At 43.0% G+C, this 14,573-nt stretch overlaps 1 protein-coding gene across 1 annotated transcript; it reads left to right on the forward strand.

The window, feature by feature from the left end:
* Positions 1–243: 243 nt before the first annotated feature.
* LOC112225579 (inhibin beta B chain) lies at positions 244–11,684 on the forward strand. Its single transcript, XM_024389664.2, has 2 exons — positions 244–1,377; positions 7,535–11,684. The coding sequence occupies exons 1-2, from the start codon at positions 978–980 to the stop codon at positions 8,368–8,370; spliced, it is 1,236 nt and encodes a 411-aa protein (XP_024245432.1). The 5' UTR covers positions 244–977; the 3' UTR covers positions 8,371–11,684.
* Positions 11,685–14,573: the final 2,889 nt, after the last annotated feature.

Raw genomic sequence — 14,573 nt, forward strand, 5'->3', positions numbered from 1 at the left:
AATCTTGCAGATATAGCTCCATCTTTATCAACATTACAATCTTTTTTAGGCCTATAATAAAATATATTGTTTATGAGGTAATTTAGTGTAAAATTATAATAGAGAAATTGATATTCGGGGTTAAAAGGTGTCACTAGTATTCTCTGCATCCTGCGCTGCGCTTTTCTCCCAGCAGCACTATCCCTTGCACGCTGTTGGTGGAACTCCCCACGTGGTTTCAACTCCTGTATAAAAACTTTCGGTGTTAGGTGGCTCCGTGTCGTGATTGCAAAGGAGACAACTGTAAAGATAACAGCATCTCTTACTGGGCGCAGAGACGTCCTATAGCCAACTCACCAACAGACAGAGAAGACAGTGATCAAGGGATCAGTTGGTTATGAAATGGATTGCAATTTAGTTGGATTCCTAAAGTTTCGCTTATATGATTGAATTGAATGTAAAGAGCAGTGGTAACCTTATATTTGGAACTTCACATCAGACGTTTCGAATACAAAGCCAGCGTACCGGTGAGATACGTTTGATAACTATGAGTGGTTTGCAAAGGATATGGACTGTAATAATTCGTTTTGATACGTTTGAAAACGCGGTAGAGCCATTCATTTAGTGATCATTTCAAGTTCGCCGGTCAAGACCAAAACCTCTGGAATTGTGTTTTAGATGAGAAATGGACTAATAGCGAGTTTTGCCAAAAATGACCCAAGCCTAACAGGGCTGGAGATTAAGCAAATAACATAATATCTGCAATAATCATTAGCTCTTGACAGCAACATCTTTTGGAATGCAAAAACTACATGGACTGTTTTGGATTACCGTAATTTGTGCATCAATCATCGTTCCATGTGTATTCCCAGTGGCGCATAGTAGGATCATTACCGTGATACTTGTGAAGTAGCCTAACCCTCTAATTTTGCGCTCTGTATTCAGGAACCACAATTCCTTTCCAGCGTGCTTTGGAATTACAGTCTCAAAAATAGAAAATGAGAAGATATAATCTCACACTGGCTTGTTTAATGGCTTGCATACTTTCAATCCGCGCTACCTTGGGGACAACGCGGGCGCGCATAACCGGGGCAGAGACTCAAACCGTCACCCAGGAGTCGTGCGCATCGTGTGGGTTGCCGGAGGCGTCAGAACGGGTGGACATAGACCTTCTGGAGGCAGTTAAGAGGCACATCTTGAACAGGTTACAAATGAGAGAAAGACCCAACATCACTCATCCTATTCCCAAGGCTGCAATGGTAACAGCGCTGAGGAGGCTTCACGCCGGTAAGGTACGGGAAGACGGGAGGGTTGAGATCCCCAACCTTGATGGACAAGCTTCCTATAGTAACGAGGTGCAAGGGGAGACGTCAGAGATAATCAGTTTTGCAGAATCAGGTAATTATCGATAATCGTATGATTCATATCACTAATTTGATCACCCCTTTTATCTCCCTTTATTTCTAAGTTATGATTCATTCAGTGACACACAGTACATTACTGTAACATTCTCTATATTAAACTGTAAAAAGTAAATGCTATCATTATTGGAATGAATGACATTAATTGAGTGGAGGGGTTTGTATTTGACATGATTTTACTGTAATTACAAGGTTTTTGTTTGCTAGGTAAAGTGTTTCAACATTACAACATATTAATTAATAGTTGGTATTTTATATCACTTGGGCTTCTAGAGGTCTTAACAACGGCTTCCAAACTGGCAGCAACTACAGTGCAAAACAGACCCTAAGGACATGGCAAAATGCTCAACCATTTAAGGTTTAAGACTTGATGCCACTCGAATCTGTTTTCTATATATTTTTAAATTCATTGGGCACTATAACCACATAGGAGTTAAATTGGAACAGCATTCTGACTCACAGGTGCAACAAATATAGCCTCTTACAATGCACACCTCAAAATATGTTAATAAGCCAGACACAACAATACCATGCATCCACTAGAGGTCAAAACGTTTTTGGCACTCCAAATATATGGTATGGTACTGTATTCTGCAACAAGCTCTCACATTCTCACGTCAGAATTAGACATTCATCCACGTTTCTCAAATGTTAAATGTAAGATTAAGTTTAAGCATTAACTCTGAATGGTTATGGTAAGGGTTAAGGTTTGGGATATAAAACAAAAATCTAAAAAACAACTTTCTGTCACTGAACGTGCAACCTTTTGCATTAGAGGCTTACGCCTATCCTCCATCCCTGTCCATAATACCCAAACAAAACTGAAAGCTACTTGAAGGTAACAGAACGCACTGTTACCCCTAGTGGCCAGTTGACGTCCTCAGACATGGATGAACTTCTAATACTGACTTGTGTCACGGGTGACCTTCTTTGGGGTGGAATTACAGTACCATTAGAAATACAACAATTATTTCCCTGCCCATAACATTTCCCAAAATGCACCATCATTTGCAGTATACTGCGGTAAAATGTTTCAGAGTATTTTTCTGTTGATAATACTCCGAAATTACTGGATAAATTACAGTTTTCCTTTACAGTGTAGACAATCAGCACGTTTTTCTGTACTCAGATATATTAAGTGCAACTAGTTTTCTCAAAACTTTTGAATAATAACAGCACATTGGGGATTACAGTGGACTCACACACAAGGCCAGATTAGCAAATCATAGATGGTTGTGCATCAGCAGTTTTTCTCTTGTTATGTCAATCACTGATAGTACCTCAATTAGCCATGTCAGTTACCAATTTCTTGATTGGTAAGTTAGTCTAGCCAGCTATCTAAACATGTAGTAATCATGGCCGAATACCGACCAGGCACGCAGGGCACGTTCTAGGGGCCCTGACCCCCAGGGGGCCCCAATTAATTGTGTTTGTTACTTTCACTCAGATATCATTAACCATATGCCATAAGTCATGGCAGAATGTGTAGAATCACAGGTAATTAGCATTAAAACTGTAAAAATTACTCACCTGCCCTATGATAAATAATTAAAATTGCAGATATCTTGCTTTAAAACTGCAATATTTTCTCTACGTTACCCAACCAAGGCAGGGCCCCCTAGTTATCATGTGGGCCCTCCATTTCCTCTCCTCCCCCATCTGATGATTATCAGTGCGGCAGCAGCAGGCTGTCTACACTTATTGAGAGCGGGCTCCTGAGTCCTCCTGTGGTTGGCGTTTGCATTTTTTTTATATAAAAAAATATATAAACTACATATATAATATACAGTAAACTGTCTATTTAGTTTTTAATTCTTTATTTTGTTTCCCTCTTGGGCACCCTACGGGCCTCGGCCTCAGCCCCTGTAAACCCCTTTATTAATCCGTCCCTGTACACACACACTCTGTGAGTTCTAATCTATCATCAGTTAGATAACTGAAATCAATAATTGGCAGGTTAGTGAAGTGAGAACGTCCTAACCCTTCCCCTAATCTTAACCCTTTAACCTAACCCCCAACACTAACCTTAACCCCAACCGTAACCCCTTACCCCATAACCCCTTTAGCTAACATTAGCCACCCAACTAACATTAGTGTTAGAGACCTAGCTAATGGTAGCCACAACAAATTGGAATTTGTAACATATTGTAGGAATTGTAATAACTTGTACGAATTGCAAATGAATACATACCATATGAAACGTAACATACTAATTGGAGTGTGTCAGAATTACATTTTACTATGATACATCTACCTCTGAGTCCATGTTATGCAAGGCAATTATTAGGAGAGCGCCTCCGGTTGTGGGTTCGGGTGATAGAGAGGTGGAGGAGTAGGGTGCATGGTGAGCCCATATCACAGTTTTCTAAAGAATGTTTTTGTCATTTAATGGTTCACCAACCAGGCCTCTTTGCTTTTGCCATTATTCACGACACCTTTGAGCCTTTGTGGAGCATTGTGCCATGGAACTGGCTTTGCTCCCTGTTCTGTAGACCCCCTCTGCCTTCAAGCCAGCTGGCACTCACCCCCAGAGCCCAGAGTCCAGGCTGCCAGCCAGGGCATGGAGAGAGGGACAAGGCCCCTAGAGCGACCTGGAGAGAGGCAGCTAGACCAGGCCCAGGCACAGGCCGGGTGATGTCACAGTCAAAGATCAAGGTGTGCTGCTAGGGGCCGAGGGAAGTTTGTGCTGGGCATTACTGGATGACTGATAGCGGCCGAGGGACGTCTGTGCTGGGCATTACTGGATGACTGATAGGGGCCGAGGGACGTCTGTGCTGGGCATTACTGGATGACTGCGAAGTATCAGGCCAAAGTATTTTGTGAGGTGTGTGGGATGTCCTGTCTTATTCACATAGTTTTAACTGCATTGTTTTCAGCCAGCTAGGAGATAGGAGGCAGTTATTGCTCTCAGTCACCAATCAGTCTTATACTGCATAGCGGAGCAGAGGCTGAGACTGAGCTCACTGCCAACGTTCCAGGTAAGGAACAGTGCCAACTGCCTGTCTCTTATGACACGGTCCCGCGGGCCCTCGCTTTGGCGGCGGGATTCGGTGTCCCGTAACCACGGGAGCGAAGCGGAGGGCAGGGGGAGATGTGAGCATCTCGATTGTCGTTGGTATAGCCGTTTGGACCGGTTGAACTCCCTGTGACTCCGGTCCAAGTAACGGAATCAAGACTTCATTATTGGATGTCATTAACTCTGGCCCAGTCCCCGGTTGTATCCCAAATGGCACCCTATTCCCTATATAGTGCACTACTTTTGACCAGAGCCATATGGGCCCTGGTAAAAATGTGTGCACTATAGAGGGAATAGGGTGCCATTTGGGATGCATCCTTGCAGGGCTATAGGGCTGGCTTCTGGGTTTACTCTGGGACACAGCCTTTCATGAAGAAACATCAATCATGCCCTGTCTGGAGCCGCTCCAGGCATTTTCCACATCACACTCAATCCATGCACCCCCCTCCAACCCCCTCCCTGTGTGTCATTTCTCCACCACTACCACCAAAGCAGCTTACTAACTGCTGGCCAAATGGAGCTCACCCTGACCTGCTGTGATCTTTCCCCCTCTCCTATTTCCCTGTGTGGAATTCCTGGAGTGCAGAGCTGAGCGCTGTGCTCCAGCAGCCTAAGGGATGCCTGTCAGAGCCGTGTGTGTGTGTCACTGCGAGGCGAGGCTCCTGTCAAAGCAGCAGTGCTCCGCAATGTGCGGTCTCTGTTGACACAGACTTTGAGTAATGAGCATAGCACCCTGCTACATACACCCTGCCTATGTTGCGCACATGCACACACATATACACACACTGACTGCCGGCGCATCTGCCTCCCTGCCTCCTTGATTTCCCACCTGCTTACCTACCTGTCTGCCTGATTTCCCGCCTGTTTACCTACCTGTCTGCCTGATTTCCCACCTGCTTACCTACCTGTCTGCCTGATTTCCCACCTGCTTACCTACCTGTCTGCCTGATTTCCCACCTGCTTACCTACCTGTCTGCCTGATTTCCCGCCTGCTTACCGACCTGTCTGCCTGTCGGCATGCCTTGTTGTTGTGTTGATAGCGCAGGTGGGGACACGCTGAGGCAGCTGTAGCTCCAGCAGTGCTAGCTCCACCAGAGAGAGAGAGGCCCACCCAGATGTCACCCTCCCTTCACCTGCCCTGCCCTAACCATGCTTGGCCCAGGAGCACATTGACCCCAGGCACACTCCGAGTCAGGCAGCACACCTCCTGGTTTAACTGGTCTCCTCCCTAACCTCCTTCCTCACCTCGCTTCCCCCCTCACCCTCCCACAGCCTGCAGTCAGTGCCTACCAGGGTTAAAGCACCTGGCTATGTGTTTTTGTGGTATTTTAGAAAAGAAAAGAAAAGCTAAATAGTTGAAGAGTTTTCTAGAGGGATGATTCTCAATCCACTTCAGCATCAATTTTAACGTGGCCACCCACTGGGCACACACTGGTTGAATCAATGTTGTTTCCACATCTTTTCAATGAAATTGAACCAACGTGGAATAGATGTTGAATTTACGTCTGTGGCCAGTGGGCAGTCTCAGATACCCTAACTTGAGGATCATTAAAAATGTATGTTATTTTTTTCCCCAGATGGGATATGAAGCTACAGATACACTCGACCACTTCGTTTTTTTTACAAGATCATATGACCATGCTTCAGACTGGAGTATCTTTGTAGTCAGAGATTCAGACTGCCATCTCTCCCCACCCAGCACTTCATTGCCTCACATACACTGTCACTCAGGGTACAGAGAGAAACGCCCTGGCCTAGAAGCTCCCCTGTTGATCACTGGGAGCTGTTGAGGCAAGCAGCAAGGCATGGTAGTAAATGAGGCGAGGTTAGATACTCCTTACCTCGGGCCATGACAGCAGTTAAAACAGGGGAAAACTGTTATTGAGTCAATGCCTTTAGATCTACACTTCTGATGCATTTCCATACATACAGTTCTTCTTACGTACTTGATACTGCACCCTGAGGGTTCGATGTCGATGTTGCTGAAATGCATGCACCTTGTGCTTTTGTTGTTGCCACAGGGATGTGTTTGTTTGTGTGTGTGTGTATGTTACTTTGGCTCCCAGCTGACATACTGTAGCGGGAGGCAGAACTAGTCTGAACAGGACTGTGTGAAATGAATGTAAAAATCACTGTTACTGGAGTACGTTGTAAACGTAGGATTGCTTTAAAAGGACCATCTTTGGTGGTCAGCTGTTGACACCAACTCACGCTAATCAGTGTGTAAACAAAGAAATTTGGCCGCTTCAACATGTGCTCAGCTGAAGCCGATCCTGGCTAACCCCCAGACAGAACCCTCTCGGTTTTCACAGTAATTTGGAAGACATAATTAGGCTTAAAAAAATATACGGCAGACTCCAAACTCCATTATACCTTAGACATTTGGAATCTCTTCATTGTGTCATTTTAGAAAGTGGCCAATGTCATGCAAATGTATTTTATTTTTGCCTCATCATGCTATTGGTTAGTTGGGCCACGCGCTCAATGCCAGGCAGTAGCGAGGCTGTCTCCTAATACCTCAATGGAGTCTTTATGCTGTCAGTCTCAGAGGCTCCGGGAGCTCAAGGGGTTTCACAGCAGTGCCTAACACACACACACACACACACACACACACACACACACACACACACACACACACACACACACAATTAACCCCCTGGGGCTCGGTCCTTGTCAACCCCCCTCCTCCACTCTCATAGTGTTCACAATCAGACCTGAGGCCAACTGGGCCTGCTCCCAGAACTGGGCTGTCAGGAGGAACAGACTATAAGGAACTAGGCTAACGGCATGTGATGTATGAGAAAGAGAGTGGTGATGGAGGAGAGGAGAGACAGAAGTGACTAAAGTACTCACTTTCTGGCTCCCTGCTAGGGACTCCCTGTGAATGTTTGTCCACTTTTTTTCCCTCTTACAAATGACACTCATATGTAGTGTGACATAACTTTAATTCAGAGACAAAAGTTGTAAAACTGTGTGGATTTCATCCTCCTGTCTTGTTTTACTTTGTGAATCTTGTCAGCTTTTCTAACTTGCCCTTTGAAATGGTCAGTTTATTCTCTTGACCCTTGACGGTATGGAATATATCACTAAACCCACATTTCTCTCTCTTCTCGATCAGATGAGCTGGCTTCATCTCAAGCCTCTAAGTCCAGCCTCCACTTCCTCATCTCCAGTGAAGGGAACCAGAACCTGCATGTGTCTCAGGCCAACCTGTGGCTCTACTTCAGGCTGCTGCCCACCGGCTCCGAGAAAGGGCCTCGACGGAAAGTCACAGTTAAAATCCACTACCATGAAGCAGGAACTGGAGCTTCAGGTGGAGCCAGGGGAGGAACTGGGCCAGGGGCAGGGGGAGGAGGTCGGTGGACCCTACTGGAGAAGCGTGTGGACCTAAAGCGCAGCGGCTGGCACACCTTCCCTCTGTCAGAGGCAGTGAGGGCCCTGTTTGGTAAGGGCGGCCGGCGGCAGGACCTGGAGGTGCGTTGTGAGGGCTGTGAGGCATTCAACGTGGTTCCTATCTTAGTTGACCCAGCAGAACCCTCACACAGGCCCTTTCTGGTGGTCCGGGCACGACAGGTGGAAGGGAACCACCGCATCAGGAAGAGGGGGCTGGAGTGTGACGGGAGCAGTGGAGGCCTGTGCTGCAGACGACAGTTCTACATAGACTTTCGCCTCATTGGCTGGAACGACTGGATCATCGCACCCGCAGGTTACTACGGTAACTACTGCGAGGGAAGCTGCCCGGCGTACATGGCGGGGGTACCGGGGTCGGCGTCATCGTTCCACACGGCGGTGGTCAACCAGTACCGGATGAGGGGCATGAGCCCCGGCTCGGTCAACTCCTGTTGTATCCCCACCAAGCTCAGTACCATGTCTATGTTGTACTTCGACGATGAGTACAACATAGTAAAACGAGACGTGCCCAATATGATAGTGGAAGAGTGTGGCTGTGCCTGAGTGTCTGTGACTTCTTAAACTTTGAAAGTTAAATCAAACGACGATAGTCAAAATGTCTTGTACAAAAATACCTTTTTGTATGACACACATATAAATATATAGTTATATGGAAGCACACCAACAGGTACACACAAACAAGATGTATTTATGGTTTGTTGTATTTATCTGGCTGAGCGAGGCCAGGTTCTGTCCATTCCATATTAAGAACTTAAGAACGGTTCCAGAGTTTTGGGAAGAGAAGGAAATGGTTAATCACCAAATGATAACATTTTTCTAGTTTGCCATTTCTAGAGGAAAAATAATGGTCCTTCATCTCTTCTCTGATGAAGATGGAAAGAAAAGCGCTTAAGGAAGCAGCACACCAGGACATTGACAAAACAAAAGCACTGACAATGACAATTCATCAGCTTATATAATTCAGAAACACCAGCACTTCCATAAAGAATGTCATAAAGACACTGTGACTGTCTGATCCTGTGGAATTAAAACATAAACTGTATCAGCAAGCGCTTATTATTGAATAAAGCTTTTCCAGGACTACACTCCTGTCCAAGTGAGGTAATGACACAACATTGACATATTGTTGTTGACATTGGACCACGTTCCTTCCTCCCGCTTGTGTAAGTGTCTGTCTGTCTGTCTGTCTGTCTGTCTGTCTGTCTGTCTGTCTGTCTGTCTGTCTGTCTGTCTGTCTGTCTGTCTGTCTGTCTGTCTGTCTGTCTGTCTGTCTGTCTGTCTGTCTGTCTGTCTGTCTGTCTGTCTGTCTGTCTGTCTGTCTGTCTGTCTGTCTGTCTGTCCGTGACCATGCTGCAAGCAATCGCTCACTGAGTTCAAAGGTGAAGATGGACCTTTGTGCAAACTGCACAACATACACTTAATCCTGAGAACAGAGAGTCCCCACTGCCCCTACTTGTTCTGATAAAGTGGACCTCGAAGTGGTGATGAGTTTTTTGTTTGGGCCCAACAGGGCATGATGTTGCAGTACAGCACTTGCAGACTAAACTCTTTAAATGCACGCTCCCACTCCTAATAGCACTTGCATATTGAAATGCCTTCAAAGTGGTACTGAGTGTCCTGTCATAAATAAGTGCCACATGATCTATGCAATGTATAGTAACCCACCCATGCCCACCCATACAACTGAACATACCAGACTGAACTGAACTTTCTCCTCCTATGCTAATGTAACTCCTATCAAATACTTGAAATGTGATCTTTCGCTTCCGTTTTTTCAAAGCGAATGATTTTTATGACATTTGCACTGAAAAGTCGCGGGATTAGTAAATAAACAAACTGCCATTGAAAAGTTATTTTTATAGAAGTAAATTGACATTTTTTGTTTAATAAAGTAATTTACCTACACAGCAAATTCTCCAGTGTTAAATCCACACTGAGAGTGTTAAATTAACACTGACTGTGTTGGTCCATATCGGCACTGGAACCGTGTTAAATTAACACACTGATAAGTGTAAAGCCTAATTTCCCAGAATCCCTTGCCTTTTGAGTGAATTATAGAATTACCACTCCTGACTGTCTTTGTTAGTTGACAGAGACATGTTTGTTGCATTCATCCATTTTCGGTCTTATGGACTTCAGCAAGTGAGATCCCGAGGGAATATTTGATTAAAATTGTATTATTTAACACAATACAAGAAGTATTTCATAAGGCCTTATTTTCAGGGACTACACTCTAAACATAACAATTAAATCTATGCATGTTGAATTAACACTTATTGGTTTATAATAACACCCAGTGTTGGTGTTAATAACCAGAGTTTTACCAAAACTATGCTCATCATTATTATATTTCCCAGCATGTCTATTGCAGGTTCATTTTAATAATTGTTTGTTTCAATATCTATGTTTTTGCATGTACATTAATTGATTGATTAATCCTATGCTTCTCAAACATAAATGAGATACATTTTCTAAACTAATTCAATATTTTACTTGGATTTGTTGCACCTGTTACTGAAATGGTTGTTCCAGTTTAGATGCTTTAGGTAGTGTCATATTTCAGTCTTCCCAACCCTGGTAGCATATGATAAAAAATTCAGAACGTTGGATATCCCCACTCTGGCTAGAGTTCAATCAGAATTACACAGCATTATACAAGCCAGCATAATGTGACAGGTTGCATGAATAAGGCAAAACTGTTGGGTTGTTTGGATTACCCAACATGGGTTAATTTAACCATGAATTTAGTTTTTATTCACCTTCATGCTGGGTTGACCAAACAGCTCTGTCTTTTTTTATGTAATCTATCGGTTATTTTCAGGAGGCGGGACTTATTAAGGGCATGGCTTTTAGAAAGCTATTTTTGGCCATGTGAGATCAAATGTAATTCCTGTTGATAATGTAAGTTTGTACACTGCAATGTAACATTTCTATAAATATTATTGTACATTACATATTCTAATACAAAAATATTAACATTATGAATTACATATAGCAAGAAAGTGTTAACTATCCTATTGGGGAAATCACATTTCTTTACGCTTCATTAAAGCTACCAAAGTGTTAGTGTTCAACCATAACATGCAATAACAATTGAACAGAACAGATTAACTGGAATTACATTTACTCTCATGGGTGGCCAAAAATAAATTGCTGAAAGTCACGCCCCTAAAAAGCCAAGCCTCCATGTCTTGTGATCTGACCTGCTGGGTCATATCTCAATAAACAAGTGTCAATAAACCAACCTTGGTCTTAATTATTTTTAGAACATAACTAAGTGACCCAATGACTGCAACCCTGCCATTGGTTCATGCAAACAAGCCAGTATTCTTTTGTTTATGTCCTCAAAATAAGGCCTCATGAAATACATATTGTATTTTTTAAATAATTATATTTTAATGGTGGTATTTTAATTTCGGAGTTCACTTGGTTAAGACCATAGGACTGTAAGTGAATGGATGCAACAAGCTTGTCTGTCACTAACAAATTCAGTCATGGGTGGTAAACTCCACAATTCACTCAAAATGCTAAGCACTCTGGGAAATATGCAAATCAAGCTTTACACTAAGCAGTGTGTTAATTCAACACTGCTCAGTGTCTATACGGGTCCACACTTTCAGTGTTAATTTAACTCTGGGGAATTTGCTGTGTAATAATGGAACCAAAGAGGCCAAGATTATTTTAGCTTGATCATAAGAGGCCTAATCTACGTATCAGGGTACACTATGATGATTCCATTTCTTAGTTCTATTATTTCCTTTCTCTATCTATTTTGTACAATAAACATGTGGAACACTTAATTTTTCATCTTTAATTCTATTTTTTCAGTTTTTCTATTTAATAAAAATATATTTTTAGTTCCTGTTTCCGAAATAATTTAGTCATGTAAATGTCATCTGTACAGTTTATGTAAAAGAAAATGTGTTTCCTTAAAATATTTTGTAACTTTAAAATAAATTCTTACTCTGCATTATTATTGTATTCTCCTGTGTTGTGGTCGAAATCCTTTTAGTGAGTCCTTTTAGTGAGTCCTTTCAGTGAGTCCTTTCAGGCACTCAACATTCAGCAACTTCTAGATGTGGAAAGAAAACAAAGGCACTTCAATAGCAATCTGCATCTATACTGCTCCATATGTAAAACATCTCACTGTCAGTGTCAGGACTGCGCCCCTTGCTTACTAGCTGTACTATTCCTCATCATTTTCTGAAGTGGTGAAAAAGCTAACTGGTACCCATGTAACTGTCTGTCAGAACAGTACTAGTTGTACCTAGCTGTCCGTCATGTGCTGAATGTAATACAGCTGAGAGACAGACTGTCACATATCATCTTAATTCCTGATGCTCCACGATCAGCGTTGTGCTGGTGGGTTGGGTAGGTTTCATTTGGGAAACCTTTTGAGAGATTCTAGGGGCAGCAGCGTGTAGCCACATGGCCTTATTACATTACAGCCAATGGGTTCCCCTGAAATAGTCTTGACTGTTGCTGTTTATCAGAGCCACAGGCTAAGGTTGCCAGAATGACAGTTGTAGCTATGTGTACAGATTTGGGATCTTAATTCGAGCTAGTTTGCTACAGCAGGAAAATAATTCTGCAGCAACAGTAAATGTGAATTATTATGTGGATTATAATTAATGGACATTTTTTGGAGTGTTTGAAAAAACATTTGTCAGGGAAAATCGAGTCTGAAATTTCAAAGTGGATTTTAAAAACTTTAGAAGCCTTTTTAAACTTTAGATACACTCCAAGTTTTAAATGTCTTGCATTGCAGGATCGTGCAACAGGGAGATCAAATTAAGATCCTTTATCTCTAAATACCATGTGCAAACAGAATGGGCCTGCACACCTACTAACCCGTCGAGTGTTTCCGCAATGCAAAGATCTTCTTGAAACACAAGCACAAACCACGCGTTCGCAAAGACATTGCTTGAAATGTGTCCATGTGGATGTGCCAAGTGGATGAGATAGATATCTACACCTGACGCCGGCCTGTAGGGTGAATAACATGTTTGGGACTGGGAGGGAGGGACGGTTCAATTTAACACTTTGCTTGAACTGAATGAGTCAGCACGAAAGAGCGAGAGGGAGAGAGGAAGAGAGAAAAGTAGAATCAATGTGAATGTGATGAGTAACAGATCTGTCACTCCTGTGACACATTAAGGGACAGTTGAAATACACTACATGGCACTACAGTGTGTGGACACCCTTTCAAATTAGTGGATTTGGCTATTTCAGCCACACCCGTTGCTGATAGGTGTATATAATCGAGCACACAGCCATGCCATCTCCACAGACAAACATTGGCCGTAGAATGGCCTGTACTGAAGGGTTCAGAGACTTTCAACGTGGCACCGTCATAGGATGCCACCTTTCCAACAAATCAGTTCATCAAATGTAGGCCCTGCTAGAGCTGCCCTGGTCAACTCTAAGTGCTGTTATTGTGAAGTGAAAACGTTTTGGAGCAACAACAGCTCAGCCGTGAAGTGGTAGGCCACACAAGCTCACAGAACGCCATGATTGATTGAATACTTAGTGAATGTGTTTCTGTACAGCAGCAAGCTGCAGGGAAAGAGCTATAGCTGTTAGCTGTCTTGTCAGGCACCTCAATATTAGCGGAGCCGCCACAACAGGAATGTTAATGACACCAGTGGAGCGCTCCGGGCCATGTAGAACTGCGCACACACACACACACGCAGTCGCAAGTACACACACACACACACACACACACACACACACACACACACACACCTCATACCTTCAGCAATCAGCTAAAAAAATATTATCCCTGCCAACTTTCACTCCAACAACACAACCCTGCAGTGCTTATGACAGATGCCTTGTTGACAAGCTCATTGTCGAGGGAAAAAAAACATGATTCTTCAGAATGACTCTGACAACATTTTTCACCAATAAATGAATGACTATCCATTGCCTGGAATAGGCTGGAATAGGAGGCATACCATTCCCCAGCTGTGTAGAGATCACAGCATTCATTTTGTTGTTGATGAAGTCATGTAAAAAACATTTTATGTTATTCAAGTTTTATGTTGGTCAAGTTGCCTGCCTGTTAGAAACATACTTTATCAGCGTAGGCTTTTTGTCAAATATTCAACAAATAATCTCCAGTGAAAATACAGTAACCATGCTCAGCCCGTTCACCAACGTGTTTGATCTCAGGATAACTATATAGAGCAATGCTGAACTTCTCACAACTGATTCTTCTTAAGCCTACTGTAATATTCGGGCTTGTTAGCTGTGTAGCTGTGTGATGGACATATGTACTTTAGATACCCTTTAAATAAACTGTTTGTTTCTTCTTAAGAACACAGACATGAACAAACAGTCTTAAGCCGAAACCACACAGGTGTCAAAATTTGCATGAGAGATTAGAGAGTGTCAATTCACATACACTGCATAGCGTATGCAAACTTAATTCTCATGAGAATCCATAACAAACAGTTGTATTTGTTATGTTCACTATGTAGCCCATATGAATTATTGTTGTGTGTTCCTTTTGACTCACCTTATATGTCCTACAGGAGCCACCATACCTGCCTCTTGTTATGTTGGCTCACAAACTTGAGGAGAGTTGTAGCTAATACACCCTAGCAGTTTATAACAAATTTCACTAGTCTCGTTCTTTCTACATAAAAGTATTCTCTCTTGAATGGAGTTCCTCAAGTTTCTCAGCCGTAGACTGCCTTAGCTACATGCCTGTGTTTGAAATCAACAAAGGTATTGTTTTCAAA

Source organism: Oncorhynchus tshawytscha, linkage group LG26 (assembly GCF_018296145.1).
Source record: "Oncorhynchus tshawytscha isolate Ot180627B linkage group LG26, Otsh_v2.0, whole genome shotgun sequence".
Lineage (NCBI taxonomy): Eukaryota > Metazoa > Chordata > Actinopteri > Salmoniformes > Salmonidae > Oncorhynchus > Oncorhynchus tshawytscha.